Raw genomic sequence first — 18687 nt, 5'->3', positions numbered from 1 at the left:
ATTATACTTTATTTACATTATTTTATATTTAATATTACTAAATCTTATCTCTTTATATATAGGCATATTTTAGAAAAAAGACTTTTGAGTCGGAATTAGGCCAAACAATAAGACTATGTTCAAAAGAATTATGCCAAAAAAAAATTTCTTGCGTGTATTTTTTTTCTTAGGGAAACCTGTTACACCAATTTTGAGATAGTCCACTGCTATCCACAAATAAACTGGCTCATATAAATTCCATAGAGAGTGACCTAACATATTGAATTTAAAATTTAATTCTTTGGAAACTGTAAAATTTTACACATTTATTGAAATAAAAACAAATTAACTCCAAAGAAATTATGATATAACCTAAAGAAAAGTAGGTCTAATATGAACTTTCCTTGTCCTTGAACTTTTATGTAATCAACATCTAGAGCCTCCAACTACAATACAATCGACATTTCTTGAGACTACGACTTCTGTATTGGAATAATTCGCTACATTGTTAACGTTTTGGTTTATATGAGTCTCGACAGCAACAGGGGTAGACGTTGGCGGGGCCCCCTTCTTTCTCTCCAAGTATCGAGCCTATCGACGACGTACGTTTCAAGCGCCAAGGTGGGAATACTAGAATGAAGCTGGCTACTAGATGTGGTTGAGAAGATTTCAAAGAAACCGGTGGAAAAGTTGGGTTGGAAGTAAGTGGATTCGTTAAAATGGTGTGGGCCTGACGACGCTTGAAGGACTTGCAAACAATTTCAAGGGGGAAGTTGAGAATGGTGTTGAAACCTCTCATGGCAAAGGAAGCCTTATCGTAAGCCATGGCCACCTCCTCTCCTGTTTCAAATGTTCCCAACCATACACGGACTCCATGCCTCGTCGAATCCCCTTATCTTCGCCACGTATTTTCCCCACGGACGCTTCCGCACTCCTCTATAATTCATTTCACTCCATTTCGATACCGAGCGCTCTAAATCCGAAGCTCTAGGCACACTTGAATTTCCACTGCAGCTTGCGCATGAGCTTGAGTGCCGACTCCAATGTTTCAATTGCAGTTGACACATTTCTCATTAGGGATACGGGCAACATCTTCTGGCTGGAGAAAATGGAAATAGAGTGGGACTATTCATTTATGTTGAGCGGGACTATCCAATTTGAATTCAAAATTTTGGGCGGCACTTACTAATTTGAAATGTTGAACGGGGACTGGGGCATTGAATGAATGTACTTGGACGTATTGAATGAAGGGTTGAAGTCCAAGAAGTGCTGTGAGATAAATAAAGTTGCAATGATGTCGAGCCATGAACGTTGCCAGAGAAACCATGTCCGAGTCGATCTATGGCCACTACCAAAGAAACCATGATGATGCATGGACATGTATGCTAATATTTTCATGCAATAAGCCAATGATTGGCTTAGTGACTTGTTTTTAAGAATTGTCATATGAATCGCACCATGATTCTTTGATATGATGATAATGGGAAACAATAAATTCTTTGATAGGATGATAATGGGAAGCATTAAATAGTAACTTTATTAAGGTCAAATGCATATTTATTTATCGTACCAATCCAAGGTCTGTCATAGAAACGTACCTTAAATGGCTATGCTTTTCTCATCATACATTTGGGATTTTAAATCATTAAGGTTTTTATTTATTTGCAAAGGTCCTCTTCATATAAAGGTAAAAGTAAACCGAATTTTCTCTCCATTACACATCGAGTTTTTTAAATGGTTAAGATTTTTTTTATTTGCATGTAAAGTCCAAGGTCATCTTCATATAAATGTAGTGTTTTAAATGGCTAAAACTTATATATCCAGGTTGAAATCCAGGGTTTTCATCTTCATATAAATATACTGTTTTAAATGGCTAAAATTTATATATCCAGGTTGAAATCCACGGTCTTCAATGCTTAGGATGTTACTGTTTTAAATGGCTACAATTTATATATCCAGGTTGAAATCCACGGTCTTCAATGCTTAGGATGTTTATTTATTTGCAAAGGTCCTCTTTACTATACATACAAGATTTTGAATTGCTTAACTTAAAGGCCAACCCTTTGCACATTATTTTTGACATCTTTGTTCTGATTGTTATTCCCTCACGTCCAAGCTATGTTATATATGCAAGATTTTAAATTGCTTAACGTAAAGGTCATCCATTTGCACCTCATTTTTGACATATATTTCCGGATTCTTATTCCCTGTGGTCCAAGCTATGTTAATGATCGTCAATATTCGTGTTGCTAAACAACATTTCATGCTACAGTATCTGACCATAGATACATGATAATTGAAATATGTGCAATAGTACTAAATGTTGTATAGAAATAATAATATTGCTATGTGCAATAGTACTAAGTGTTGTATAGAAATTAATATTTCTTATGTCTAATAGAAATTTTTGTAAGATAGGGATCAAATTTACTTGAAATTTTTGGAAATAGGGATTACAGCGATCAAGGTTTAGGACCTAGCGTGCCACTAGATTTTTTATGTTTCTGTTTTTCACCTTTTTTTTTAATTCTTCTCATACCCCAATCCAGTGCAATAAGTGATATATAAGTGACCTCCCATTTCTGATTTAGGTTATTGCATTCTAAAACCATTAGAATCTGATAATTTGTATACTAATATATTATATATTTATATATCTGAACATGGTTGCATAGCTAGCAATGTGGATAGAGATTAATTTAATCAGGTTTTGTTTGGAAAATAATAGAAATTTTGGTAAAATTTTGATTGAATCCAGTAGAAATTTTTGGGATTTGAGAAAAAAAATAAAAAATAAAAATCCCAGCAAGTCACCCAAAATTGTGACCTTGGTAGAGAATGCCTCTGGACATCTGCCTATCCCTGCAGAGCAATGTGAATATTACTCAATGCAAGTAGTCAGAGCTATAAGGATGCCTAGATTCCTATTTCAATTTTTGAAAACTTGCCCACAAAATGTAAGTCATTTACCTTAATGTTATTGCAACTTTTTTCCCTTTCGGAAATAAAAAAAGTAAATTTCAATGGCCATAGATGTGTTCAGACCAAATATTCCAACTTTTTTTCTTTTCAGAGAGAAAAGCGTAAATCTCAATCGCCATATATGTGTTCAGACCACATGTAAATTATTTACTTTTTCCTTTCAGAGAGAAAAGAGTAAATCTCAATCGCATAGATGTGTTCAGACCAGTCATCATATATTTTCAGAAACAAATGGCCACAGAGAAAACAGAGAAAATATATTTAGTCAGACCAAACTTTTGTAAGTCCACAGACATGATAGAGTAGCCTGGTATCAGAGGACATAGAGGATCAGAGAACAAAGATCCTTTATGTTGTAGAAACTGTCATAAGGCCAACACAATCAAAAAACAAAATTCGCTCCCAACATAGAACCCTGACAGAACCCTGCAGTGGCAGAGCCATGTTATAATGGGATGGAAGCTTCACCTGTCAAAGAGCCAGCGCAGAACCGCTGGAAGATGATGCGGTCCGAGACAGAGCAACAACTCAATTTAGATAGGAAAATGAAAAAATACCACTCACAGATCTCTGATTGGAAACTTCCAAATCTCGAAAGCTGGAGAATTTAGGGAACCCCTGTGGTTAGCCCAATCAATATAAAATTTAGAATTGCCAAAGACAGAGAGAGATAGGATGTCAAGCCAGAGGGCACATTGGAGGACCCCAATGTACAAGAATTTTGGGGATATAAGTCGTTCACTTCAATGCCACTGCAACCTATCCTCCCGAGCTCATTTGAATTATTTTTCCAAAATCTCTGGGACTATCCTCTCCCGTTGCATTTTGGTGACCAGTTCTCGCTTTATCTATGAAGTTGCAGAAGACAACGATATATCGGTTCTGTTGGAGGATTCTGCAAGCTGCTTTGGCTAACAAGACGCTCCACCTAATTTATGGTTGAGAGCGAAGGCGTTTAAAATCATAAACGCAACGGTTTGCAGTGGTTTTTTCACTTGCACGGACTCGACTGTTATTGCAACACTGGAGTAAGTCAGGTGGTAAGCCACGATAATTCTCATCTATTTCATTATGTTGTATTCCATTTTGGGTCAATTAGGTCATTAGATACTTCACTACAAGTATATACAGGTGCCATTAGATACTTCATTTTTGCAAGTGGGGCATGCAATGTTTAAATTGTAGACCTACTGGATTGTAGTGTCGACTAGTCTGTAATGGAAAATAAAAAGAGGAGTCTGCACAATCGCAGTCCACGTCACTTAGACTTGGAATTTGACTTACACATTCCCTAGAAATTTTCTTTTTAACACTTTGACATTGCAAATTTTTGAAGATAGTAATATATAAATATGCCTTAAATTGTGGATTATATTTTGATAAGATGGTTATATATTTTTTAACCTTTATAATTGTTATTTGAGGTGTCTATGATGTGTTTAATTCCTGTTTGTATGTTGTCTATGAATTAATCCACAACTTCTCAATCACGAATTCCCTAATTGTAAGGTTTCTAATTCTTTTAGGCTAGATGAAGTAAAAATTTTAACAGAATCTGAGTAAAATAATTTCCAGGAAAAATGTGATTTTTTGTTTTTAATGTTCATTTTTGAATGCATAAACAAAATTAATACCATGAAAAATCTCCTGGGACACTTGAATTCTACTTATTAAACAATTTAAACTCAAGATTTTAAAAATATCTACCCGATTTTACTTAAATTAACTAGAAAAAATATCATGAAAAAAATCATTTTATCTATAAGCTATACTACACCACTCTTTTATATGTAAAGTTTTGTAGAAAAAAATATCTTCATATAAATTTAAAATTATAAATCATAAATAACAAGTTATTACCACAATTATATACTTATTTAATTTCTCTATATATTTTTGTCATAAATTTTTTATATAAAAATAAATAGAATATATTATTTTTTATTTTAAAAAATACCATATTAAAATAAACCAATAATAATTATATATTGTAAAGTTATCATCCTTACTAATTGAATTTAAAATTAAACTACTATACATTTAAAATAAAACAACATTATAACACAAAAACTTACAAAATAAAATCATCCCTTTCCACCTACCCAGCCTTCAAGAAAAAAGAGTGACACGGCTAAACGATACAAAGTGGAAGTGAAATATAAAAACTTGCATTTGACAGCTAGTGACCACTTTCAAACTTGAACATAAACCAGCAAATCTAAGCAAACTAGAACATTACAAAATATCTACATAGTGCTAAATGCTAACGAAAACTAGAGCAATTTTGAAAACCTTTAAACATCCCAAGATATCCCGAGGAGTTTTCTATGGTTACAACGTGTGGAACAGTGCAATGCAAAACAAAGCATGCCAAAATTAATCTGAAAGCTATCTATCCTATGGCCAACAAATATTGTTTACTTGAAAGGCGCGCACTGAAATTAGAGAATTCTTATATTCTGATAATGGTTTATCTGCTAGTTCGTCGAACTCTATTCGCTGCAACAAATTTCCTTCGTAGCTGCTAACTGCAACATTGCTGGCCAGTATATCAAAGGCTAAACCACAGCCACTCTCATTGACTGCGATGTCCGTAGATGTCATCACGTAGTCATCGTGAAATGCTTTTGACCATTTCTCTCCTTCTGTTTCATCAGCATTTAGCGTCCATATATAATCACAAACTACAACCATATTCCCTTCACAGCCAGTGACTTTAATAATATGTTGCACTGGAATGTAACGTTTCAATAGCAATTCAGCTCTAAAGCTCAATGGCCCTTCGATTGTGTTCCATTGTCCCTTGTCCCCATCGAAAGTAACTAAGCTGAAACGCTGCCCATCATGTACATCATTTAACCAATGGAATTTTCTATTTGAATATACTCCCTCTCCTAGAGGCCGAATTACATCGCCCGCAGGGATGTCCAATAGAGTCCATTTATTAGTCTTGGAATCGTACATCTCAACCACTGAATCATTGTCTACTGTAGAATTACTTCCCAAGATGAGAGTACAACATGTAAGGCAAATATCGAAAGCTAGAGAAACGAAATCGAATCTTCTGTATTTATGTCCAGGGCCTTGAGGCAGTTCTATCCAGGTTTTAGTCACAGGATTGCATATGTAAATTTCATATTTTCCTCTGCAACAAAGTAAGCTCTTGCATCCTGCCACAATGACAACGGGGCTTGGAAGAAAATCCAGAGAGAGACTGTGAAATTTGTAGCTACTTTCTGTGCTAATCCATAGATTTCTAAGTAAACAATAAGGTTTCATAATTTCTTGAACAAGAAGAAAAGCAGGGGTTGTAGAAACCGCCCCTAAGGTAGACACTAACCCTCGGAACTCTAACGAATTAAACATTTCATTCCACCTTTTACAAACTGCACGGAACTTCATGATGCTTTTCATGGGTAATCTTGCCAAAATTTGGAGCAACATATCTTCTGTTAATCTCTTCACAATCTCTTCTGTGATTTTCATCTCCACACTCCCTTCCATTTTTGTCAAGACTACAATCATTGCATTGACACTTACTCTAAATGACATGGATGGAAAGACTCTTATATATATAAGCAAGCGGGTGAAAAAAATCTGGTGTAGAAAATAATTAACTCCCCTATTTATGGCCTATCATTCATTTCATTATGAACCCGCTTTATTGTACTTTGTGCGTCAAGCAAAGATTGTGTGTACTTGTAGTCATTAAAAATACAGTTAAAATTGTACTTTGACGAAGTAAGTTTTATGTGCAAAGTTATAGAAATTATCGTCAAGAAAATCCAATTTCAATTTAGTAATCATTCTTTCCGCGTCAAGCAAAGATTGTGTGTACTTGTAGTCATTAAACATACAGTTAAAATTGTACTTTGACGAGCAGAGTTATAGAAACTATCATCAAGAAAAACAGACGGGCAGATTAAATTCTCTTTCAGTGATCATTCTGCGCACTGGTTAGTATTTGAAGCCAATTACTACTTTGAGTGTTAACCCAAATTTCTTTTCATGCACTGATATGAATAGCTCCATAATTAGTTGATATCATAAGATGATAATGAAAAACATTAAATAATAACTTTATTACCCTATCAAGCCAGGGTTTTGGTATGGCTAAGATTTTCTTTGCATAATACATCGTAAGTCTTTGATATGAAATGATTATAATGGAAAGAATTAAATACTAATTTATTTTATTTATTTATTTACCATATCAATTCAGTGTCTTGGTACGGCTAAGATTTTATCTTCATCATACATGTGAGATTTTAAATGGTAAGGCTTTTATTTATTTGCCAATGTTCTCCTTAGGGAACATTTGGGGTTTTAAATGGTTAAGGCTTTTATTTATTTGCTAAGGTTCTTTCCATTATGGAGCTCAAATTTTTTTCACATATATAAATGTAGTGTTTTAAATGATTACAATTTTTACTTTATTATACATCGAGCTTTTTAAATGGTTAGAATTTTTTATTTATTTGCAAAGTTAAAATTCATTATACATGGAGGGTTTTACATTGCTTAAGTCAATTACTTACACTTTTTTACATTTTTTTGGATTCTTATTTTGTGAGGTTATTGTTGTTAAGTTATATGATATTTATTAGGTTATTTATAATACTAGCATTTCCACCAAAAAGGTGCAAATACATGTCGATAGAAGTATAAGTTAAAGTAAAGTGATGCTACGGAAAAGAAGATGTGGATGTAGAAGGCATAAAGAATCAGGGGATTAAAATATTGGTAAAATACAACTCATTTAAATTTAATAATAATAATAAATAAAACCTTTGCATTTAATTTTTTCCCTTAGTAAATTTAAATATTTTATAATTATCCATGTCTTTGCAAGCTCATGTAAACTTAATAAAATAAAAGAAAATAAAAATCTCCCATTAAAATTTTCCCATTCATATTATTTTTATTTAATGTTTTTTTCATTCAATTATTAAATTAAACCTTAATATTTTTATTTAACCTTTTTTCATTGGAACTTCTCATATCATTATTAAACTAAAATTTGATAATTCAATCTTTAATAATAAAATATACAAGTTTTTTTAGATAACATTATTCAAATTTTCTTCCTATAAAATTTCATTCATACAATCAATATATATATATATATATATATATATATATATATAAAATAATTTTCTTCATATAAAATTACATTCCTACAATCAAAATATATATATATAATCTTATTTTAAAGTCATGGTTAAGGAAAAGGTCAAATTGGGTGATAAGGTTCTATTGTTTGTGAGACAGAAAACTCAGCTCACCACAATTGTTTAATTTGTTAAATTCAAAAAAGTGTAACTCTAGCCCCCTTGAGAGAAAACATGTGTTCTTAACCTTGAAACCCATATAAAATGAAATCTAATGAACTAGTGCAACCATATAAATTAAATGGTTGGTAAATACTAATAACCATAAATCTATTATACACATCAAATCATCTACTTCATAATACATTTCATGTTGCTAAAATTAAAAAAATCATAAAAATTAACTAACTTATAACTTTATTTTAAATAATAATAATAATTAATTATAAAAAGAATTAATATGTAAGTTAAACATAAATACATTGAAAAAAATATGTAACCACATTCTTGATTAAGTAGATTACCATGAAGATTCATAATTTGTAAATAGATTTTGTGAAAATATCATGCGCTATGGCTAATCAATATCACATGCCCACAAAACCATAACTGATTTCATATGTTACTTGTCCATGTGATGTTCTTTTTTAATTAATCAATTTAATTAAAAAAGAAAAAAAGAGCATAATTACTTTGGAAATAAATCTTAGACATTGATTTATGAATACCACTAAGAATATTTTAGAATATTATGTGGAGATTAAATCACTACTATCCACCTGATAATATTGATAATTAAATTAAAATTTTCGAAGTCTTGTTCTAAAATACATAAATTTGTCCACACAATTATTAAATAAATAATATTTTAATTTTAATTTAAATATGTTATTGAATATTATAAAAGGCTAAACAAGAACCACTCTGATTGACTGCAATGTAAGTAGATGTCATCACGTAATCATCATCAAATGCTTTTGACCATTTCTCTCCTTCGACTTCATCTGCATTTAGTGTCCATATATAATCACAAACTACAACCATATGCCGTTCAAAGCCAGCCACTTTAATAATATGTTGCACTGGAATATAACATTTCAATAACAGTTTAGCTCTAAAGCTCAATGACCCTTCAATTGTGCTCCATTGTCCCTAATCCCCGTCAAAAGTAACTATGTTAAAGCATTGCCCATCATGTACATCATTTATCGACTGGAATTTTCCATTTGAATATGCTCCTTCTCCTCGAGGCTGAATTACATTGCCTGCAGGGATCTTCAATAGAGTTCATTTATTAGTGTTGGAATCGTACATCTCAACCAGTGATGTATCACTGTCTACTGTAGAGTTTCTTTCCATGATGAGAGTACAACATCTAGCGCAAATATCGAAAGATAGAGAAATGAAATCGAATATTGTGTAATTATGTTCAGGACGTTCAAGCAGTTCTATCTAGGTTTTGGTCACATGATTGCATATGTAATTTTCATCTTTTCCACTGCAACAAACTAAGCTACTGCATCAGGCCGCAATGGCAACAATGCTTGGAAGAAAGTCTAGAGAGAGACTGTGAAATTTGTAACTACTTTGTTTGTTAATCCATATATTTCAAGGAAACAATAAGGTTTCATTTCTTGAACAAGAAGAAAAGCAGGGGTTGTAGAAACTGTTAAGATAGACACTTGTCATCTGAACTCTAATGAATTAAACATTTCACGCCACCTTTTAGAAACTACATGGAACTTCATGATGCTTTTCCTCGGTACTCTTGCCAAAATTTGGAGCAACGAATCTTCTGTTAATCTCTTCACAGTCTCTTCTGCGATTTTCATCTTGACACTCCCTTCCATTTTTGTCAAGACTACAAGCATTGCATTGAGAGTTATTCTAAATCGCATGGATGGAATGATTCTGATATATATAAGCAAGGTCGTGAAAAAAATATGGTGTAGAAAATAATTAACTCAACTATGTATGATCTATCATTCATTTCATTTGGGATCCGTGTTATTGTATTTTCGACGTCGAGCCATGATTGTGTGTACTTATAGTGATTTAAATTTTAAAATACAGCTAAAATTGTACTTTGATGGTTGTATCATATGGCGAAGTAAGTGTTATTCGCAAAGTTATAGAAACTATCACCAAAAAAATTCAATGTTAATTTACGAAAAGCAGGTGGGCAAATTAAATTCTCTTTCAGTAATCATTTTGCGCACTAGTTAGTATTTGAAGTGAAATTATTAGTTTGAGTGTTAACGACGATTTGTCATGCATCAATATGAATAGCTCCATAATTCGTTGATATCATATGAAGATAATGGAAACCATTAAATATTGAGTTTATTACCATGAAATGCATATTTATTTACCATATCAAGCGAGGGTCTTGGTCATATAAATGCACAATTTTAAAAAAATTCAATGTTAATTTACGAAAAGAAGGTGGGCAAATTAAATTCTCTTTCAGTAATCATTTTGCGCACTAGTTAGTATTTGAAGTGAAATTATTAGTTTGAGTGTTAACGACGATTTGTCATGCATCAATATGAATAGCTCCATAATTAGTTGATATCATATGAAGATAATGGAAACCATTAAATATTGAGTTTATTACCATGAAATGCATATTTATTTACCATATCAAGCGAGGGTCTTCGTCATATAAATGCACAATTTTAAACTACTAAGATTTTCTTTTCATAATGCATCATAATTCTTTCATATAATATGGTGATAATGGAAAGTATTAAAATAACTTTATTACCATGATATATATATATATATATATATATATATATATATATATATATATATATATATATATATATCACATTCAGTGGTCTTGGTACATTTAAGATTTTCTCATCATAGATTGAAATGGTTAAGGCTTTTATTTATTTTCCCTCTTCATATAAATGTATTGTTTTAAATGACTATAATTTTCTTTATTATACATCTAGGTTTTCAAATTGTTATGATTTCTATTTATTTGCAAAAGTCCTCTTCATTATACATGGAAAGTCCAAGGTATTCTTCAATTATGTGTATAGCTGCTAAATTTTATATATCCAGTGTAACACCCCTAAGCATGGGACACTTGGCATTCACTTTTACCAACATTTATTCTCATTTTTACTTTTACTCGAGTTCATGAAACAATTTGGTATTAAGTTTAAAGACATTTTGCAAAGAATATAGGAAAAGAAAATTGTGTTTAATTTTTTTTATTATGTTGTTAAATTTTGCTTAGTTAAGGAAAGACATGAAAAACTTGAAGGAGGATCTTGGCTTCCAGGTTGTTAAAGGAAAACATCTAACCATTTCCTCGAGGAAAAATAAAATGAAAAAGTTTCTCTCAACTAGGGGGAGAGAGAGAGAAAGGATGACAAGACATTATCAGAAAATAAAGGGGTCTTCCAAACCTAGTAGAAGGTAGTGCAAACCCTGGATAAGGTCATTTTGAACTGGACTAGAGTCATGAGGTCCTGTAATAGTTTCATCTTTAACTACTCTGGAAGCCAAGAGGATCAGCGGAAGGCCTAGATGTGATTGCTAGACTCACTGTTTGGGTGGTTAAAATATCAATTTCCTTGTCAGATTCTATGACAAGTGAGATTAAATAATAAGTATTAACTTTTTGAATAAATTATTTCTCTGTTTCATAGACCACTGAAATTAATGATTTCTCTAATGTTCTACAAGAATAAGTAGAGATTATGTAATGAATGAAATGAGTATGTATTCTGTTTTGGAAAGATAGACGAGGTTATAATTGTAAATAAGAGGCAGGGTTTCATATTAAACACGTGGTAGCAGTGAGTAAACAATGCACTAGGAAAAGCACTATATTTTATGTAGTATAACAGTAGTAAGAATGACATAAAAGTCAAAAAACACTTCTTAGGTATATCTGTTTATAGAAAAATATAAAAGGAAACTAAGGATTGAAAGAATCCATAAATGGTTAGACCGGTATGATAGAACTGTATATGATAACCTATAAACAGTAAAAAAAAAATGTGTGAGTCTATCTGAAAACAAATTCTACAATAGTATAAATTACCTGTGTGGAATGGAATCATATTGCCATAAGAAATTGATATACATTTATTTAATAGTGTCAATTCTGGTCAGTTCAAAAGGACCACCGATAGGTGTGACCTAGAACAGTCCAACTAGTAGTTAAAGAAAGTATTACCCAACACCACATGGGCATAGAAACAACCTTGCTTAGACGTGGATGTCTCTCTATCGCGTGTGTGAGACTATTCAAAAGAAATAAGTATTAAACATTGTAGGGACGAAAACAAATAGAACCAAACATTGTAATCAAAATTATAACTGAAACCCTAACCATAATATAGAATAATGCTAGGATTGTCTGAGTAATGATCGCCAATCACATTCTAACTATTAATGTTAAGAATTGAGCATTTAAACTTGGTGGTCGAGCCAATGTAAAAAAAATAAAAACTGTGATGTTTTGATTACAAGAACTGTGAGAATTAATGAACCACAACATTAATGATAATCGAGTAACAAATCATAAACCCCAATTGCGGCAACTTCTAGTACATTTTTGTCAGAAGAATCGTTACCAAGAACCACAAGGAATGATGGTTCCTCTACCCTTCAACAAAAGAGAAATAAAACCTCAACACTTAGGTCTGAGAAATAGTGGAGTTCTTCAAGTGTAACATGGAATGGTGGTCAAGCAGGATGTTGGATTCTAAAGCTAGCGATGCAGTGAAGGCCTTAATCTATAAACATAAACAAAGACCAAAAACTATTACCTTGGGAGAAGTAATTCTCTTGAAAAGAAAGAAAATTGCATGTTGTGTTTGTAGAGAAAAACAAATTACCATGGAAAAATATATTACTCGTCGGTGGCAACATGAACTGGAGGAACCACAGTTTCTTTGTTTAGCAACCCTGTAAGTGTAGCCAGACAAAATAAGTTTCCAATCTAGATATAAGACCAATTAATTTAGATTTCCTTACGGTTCTACACTATGGTGAAGAGAAGTTTACCTTGGCACCTTCGCCGGAATTTCCTCGACCATTCTTAAAGGAAAACCCAAATTTTCTGAAGAGTTGCAGAGGCTGCCTGGAGAGACAAAAGGTTTGAATGACAAACCAAACAATGGATTGGGAGGGGTACCTTTACCCTAACTTCCATGCATAAAAGGAGAGTCGTCACTTTAGTGTATGGGAGATCCACAGTGGAGAAGTGGCCATGCTTCAGATTGCTTGTTCCTGTTAGAAGCATGTCCCAAGGATAGTTATATGTTAGCTTCAAGAAATTTCGATAATGCAAAACCCGAAATGCATCAATGTATTTCATAACTTACAATCTAATGTTTTTCCAATCGGACAATGTAACTCCGACATGAAAAATGGGTTAATGAAAATAGAACCTTAGTTGATATATAGCTATTAAGGGGTTACTATAACAGAAATAAATTTTGTTACGTACACAACCTAGTAGACTGATAATGAAACCCAACCATACATCTGGTGAAGGTGCTAACTCAGAAGTGTGGGTGCAATTAGAAGAGAACCATCAAAACCCCATTGTTATGTTTATGGAAATAGTTCAACAATTGAGAACTAAGATGGCTAGTTTATGGGTAGAAAACGAAAGATTAATTCGAGATCCGGAGTGAACATTGAATATCTTATTAGATCGTCAGAATCATAGAACCGCAATACCCAGTTCTAATAATGAGGACTAGAATGACGGCCAAAGGCAAGGAGGTGAAAATGTGCTAGAAGGAAGTCATACTCAGCATTCAAAACAAGATAAGGGTGGAAACAAAGAAGAATCTGACAATGTGTCGTACCATCAAGAGTAAGAAACAGAAAATCGAGTTACGAGGGGAGTTTGGGAAGATACAACCTCCAATATTTGATGGAGAATTGGAGGAAGTTGTTGAAGCGTGGATAATTAACATTAACAAAAAAATTTCAGATTTATGAATACGATGATAATCTGAAGGAAAGATTAGCACTTTATCAGCTCTAGGGTAAGGCCACACAATGGTGGGAAGAGGTTAGGTTTGTACACACAATTGATTAAAAAAAGGTGAAATGGGAAGACTTTCAGAGATATTTTAAAGAAAAATATTTGACTGAGCGATTTTATGACTTCAAGGAAAAATAATTTCACAATCTACGATTGGAACAACTTTTTATGGATGAGTTTGTGGCCAAATTTATGTCCCTCTTGAGATATGTACCTTACATTTGGGAGGAAACGGCCAAAGTGTAGCGATTCATGAGTAGCCTACCAATTTTTATGAAGGAGCGTTTGGAATTCAATAACCCCAAAACCATGGATGAGGCTATTAGGAAGGCACAAATCTATTATCAGGAAATGAAGCATCAGGGGAGAGTGGTAAGTCTTGCCTTAAAAAAATTTCTTCAAATAACTTTAAGAACCTAAAATGAACGAAAGGGGGAAATACCATAAACATGTTGTTATGAAACCAGCTCAAGAAAAGATAGAAAAGATAGATCAATGCCTTAGAATTCAGCCTCTTCGAGGGGAAACCTCCTTTACATTACATAAATGAACAATTCTTCGATGATACAAATGAAAAGACCTCCTTTCTATATATAGGAGTCTAAGGGGTCATAACATAATCAGAGCCGACATAACAATAATAATATAAGGGCACAATAATAACAATAGTGGGCTTCTATGGGGCACAATAGTAACAATATGGGCACTAAATGGGTACATTAATATAATAAGTGGGTTGTACTAATAACAATAAGGGGTTACACTAGTAGTATAGGGGCCTAACATGCTCCTCTCCTTCAAAAAGAATTGTCCTCAATGCTTGAGTAGTTCTTGATGCTTATGTATAAATTCTGTCCTCACATGTGGAATCTTTAGTAGGTAAGTTCTTCCACTTGATGAGATACTTTGAAATTGATCGATTTCGTAGCTGTCGGGTTCTTGTTTCTGTGACTGCTCCTGGTTCCAATATGATTTTTCCTTCCTCTTCAATTTCTGGCAATATTGTTTGAATTGGGATCTTTTGCAACTTTTGAATAAGTGGCCATACTTCTTTGTCCTTCTTCCATTCATCCCTTGCTTCATTTATCCAATCTAGTTGGATAATATAAATAGTACAAAACAATGCTTCTACATCCTCATCCTTGAAGAGTCTTCCCATTCGGTAAGGTCACCATTTTTTAAGTGCATGTAGTATTGCCAACATTTCCTTCTCAAAAATAGCTTGCTTGAGATGTAGCAGTAAAAATACCCAATCACCTACATCAAAGCATTTTTCACTACGATGTGTATCTACCTGTTGTTTCGTTTGATTTTTCACCGAAGTGGCGTTATCCTTTAAAAGTTGGAGAACTTGTTGTTGATGCTCGATGTGATCTTTCATTGCTTGAACCTTGTTCTTCTTGATATGTCCTTCTATCTCTAGAGTTTGAGGAGTGGTAATCTCTTCCAATCCTTTACAAGATATGGTCGGATTCATTTCTTGATGCTCGATGTGATCTTTCACTTCTTGAACATTTTTCTTCTTGATATGTCCTTCTATCTTGATAGTTTGAGGAGTGGTAATTTTGACCAATGAATTACAAGATATGGTTGGATTCATTTCTTCTTTCTCAATGTGATCTTTCACTTCTTGCACCTTTTTCTTCTTGATATGTCCTTCTATCTTGAGAGTTTGAGGAGTGGTAATTCTTGCCAATGCTTTACAAGATATGGTCTGATTCATTTATTCTTTCTCTGGGGTGGGGTCCTATCGTATATCTTCTTCTTTTGATGTTTCTTGATCCTTTTCTTCCTCCTCTTCATATTCTGCGTAAAATAATTTCTTCTCGACACACTTATGACCTTTAGTGCATTTGCTATCACAATTGTAACAAAGCCCTTTTTCTCTTTTTTCTTCCAATTGTTGTGGTGTAACCCTTGTAGGTTGTGGAAGGCTAGGAGAAACAACACTTCCATCTTTATAGTTGTGAGGGGTATGCTTCCTGGTTTCCATAATTTTGCTTTGCACTATGTCACAAAGCCCTTTTACTCTTTCCAATTGTTGTGGTGTTGCTCTAAAGAAGGTGTTTCTCTTTGTATCCTCATAATGTGCTATCATTTCCTCTGTGAAAGTTGACCATGTAACAAGTTGTTTACGAGAACAAAGCCCTTCATACCATAAAAATTGATCTGATTCTAAATATGAAGATGCAATACATACCTTTTGTAATAGTGGTACACCATGTAGATCAAAATATTTCTCCATCTGAAGTATCCAATTTACCGGATCCTTGCCATCAAACTTCCTCATCTTGCTTTTTCTTGATTTTAGGAGCTCGATCTTGAAACGACTGTAACTCTGTACTTTTAGATCTTTAAGTTATGAAATTTCGACCTGTAGTAGCCCTTTGTGTCCTCTTTCCAATGCCACCAGTCTGATCCAAATTGGATTCTCCAAGAAAGAGTTATGCACAATCTCCCAAGATGACCTGATTATAAACCTTTCCAGAAGACTGAACTTGTATGAAGTGCCACGTGTCACTGTTTCGACCTTTGGCTCTGAAAAATATATACACGAAACTACCGTTTGTCCTCTTTCTGTACCTTCTTACGAAATTTCAATCCGATGCTCAGAGAGAAAGTTATGATGATTTTCCCCAGGTCACCTGTTTGGAATGTAATTCAAGAGTCTGCGAAAAGACCAACTTCCTCAGATCATATCTTCGCAAATATGGCACGAAAAGCTCTGAAATTCAGACCCAAGCTTTAGTGTGATCTCATCTCAAATGGGTTTTTTTTTTCAACTTCTGAAACGTCGCAGAAAAAAGTTATTGCAAAAATGCCACAATGACCTGTTTGGAGCAGCGAAACCCTAGAATCCAAAGCTCTGATACCAAATGTTATGAAACCAGCTCAAGAAAAGATAGAAAAGATAGATCAATGCCTTAGAATTCAGCCTCTTCGAGGGGGCAACCTCCTTTACATTACATAAATGAACAATTCTTCGATGATACAAATGAAAAGACATTCTTTCTATATATAGGAGTCTAAGGGGTCATAACATAATCAGAGCCGACATAACAATAATAATGTAAGGGCACAATAATAACAATAGTGGGCTTCTATGGGGCACAATAGTAACAATATGGGCACTACATGGGTACATTAATATAATAAGTGGGTTGTACTAATAAAAATAAGGGGTTACAGTAGTAGTATAGGGGCCTAACACATGCACAAGAATTAGCTAAACAAAGCCTTTGGAAGAGGGCAACGAAAGTTTAAATCCTAGAGTGAATCAAAACAGATGCAGGTCTCTAGTAAGTCAGAATCCAACCAATTACAAAAACCCCCATTGTAGTGTTGAGGCTATGGAGAGCCGTATTATTATAAAAATTTCCCTCATCGGATGAGAATGGAAAGGGCTACTAACATTCAAAAATCCAGAGACTATGAATTTTGTAGCTACTTTCTAAGCTAATCCATAGGTTTCTAAGTAAACAATAAGGTTTCATTTCTTGAACAAGAAGAAAATAAGGGGTCGTAGAAACAATGCCTAAGGTAGACACTACCCCTCCGAACTCTAATGAATTAAACATTTCATTCCACCTTTTACAAATTTCCTGAAACGTGATGATGCTTTTCATGGGTAATCTTGCCAAGATTTGGAGGAACTAATCTTCTATTAATCTCTTCGCAGTCTCTTCTGCGATTTTCATCTTGCCACTCCCTTCCATTTTTTTCAAGACTACAAGTATTGCATTGAAACTTATTCGAAATCAATTGGATGGAAAATAATTAACTCCGCTATGTATGATCGATCATTCATTTCATTTGGAACTTGCGTTAGTGTACTTTCTACCTCAAGCAAAGATTGTGTGTATTTATAGTGATTAAAAATAGAGTTAAAATTGTACTTTGGTGGCCATATCATATGGCTAAGTAAGTTTTATTTGCAAAGTTATAGAAACTATTATCAAGAAAATCCAATTTCGATTTATGAAAAATAGATGGGTAGATTAAATTCTCTTTTAGTAATCATTCTATGCACTGGTTAGTATTTGAAGCTAATTATTACTTTGAGTGTTAACCCAAATTTTTGTCATGCACCATATGAATAGCTCCATAATTAGTTGATATCATATGATGATAATGTAAAACATTAAATAATAACTTTATTACCAAGAAATGTGTATTTATTACCATATCAAGCCAAGGTTTTGGTACGGCTAAGATTTTCTTTTCATAATACATCATAATTCTTTGATATGATGATAATGGAAAGTATTAAATAGTAATTTGTTTTATTTATTTATTTATCATATCAATCCAGTGTCTTGGTAGGGGTTAGATTTTATCTTCATCATACATATGAGGATTTTAAATGGTTAAGGCTTTTACTTATTTGCAAAGGTTCTCTTGCGTATGGAGCTCAAAGTTTTTTCATATAAATGTAGTGGTTTAAATGACTACAATTTTCGTTTCATTATACATCCAAGTTTTTTTTTTCTAAGTAGTATTGATCTATTAATATAATACAAAAAAGTTACAGAGAAACCTGATCTCAGAGAAGTTAAGCATCAGTCATCATCTCAAAATGCAACTGTT

At 33.2% G+C, this 18687-nt stretch overlaps 1 protein-coding gene and 1 pseudogene across 1 annotated transcript; both read right to left on the bottom strand.

Annotated features, from left to right (window-relative positions):
- Nucleotides 1–305: 305 nt before the first annotated feature.
- On the bottom strand, nucleotides 306–1046 carry LOC149209941 (uncharacterized; annotated as a pseudogene).
- A 4312-nt stretch (nucleotides 1047–5358) lies between these two features.
- On the bottom strand, nucleotides 5359–6465 carry LOC149209940 (F-box protein At5g49610-like). Its single transcript, XM_089398822.1, has one exon. The coding sequence runs from the start codon at nucleotides 6463–6465 to the stop codon at nucleotides 5359–5361; it is 1107 nt and encodes a 368-aa protein (XP_089254948.1).
- Nucleotides 6466–18687: the final 12222 nt, after the last annotated feature.

This window comes from Pinus tabuliformis, chromosome 1_2, assembly GCF_031772625.1.
Source record: "Pinus tabuliformis cultivar Carrire ecotype Pingquan chromosome 1_2, CPIR1, whole genome shotgun sequence".
Lineage (NCBI taxonomy): Eukaryota > Viridiplantae > Streptophyta > Pinopsida > Pinales > Pinaceae > Pinus > Pinus tabuliformis.
The sequence above is the reverse complement of the archived record's forward strand: the minus strand, read 5'-3'. Positions and strand labels throughout refer to the sequence as shown.

Excerpts from the sequence above, each read along its gene's own strand:
- LOC149209940 (XM_089398822.1), bottom strand. The coding sequence starts at position 6,465 with ATGGAAGGGAGTGTGGAGATGAAAATCACAGAAGAGATTGTGAAGAGA.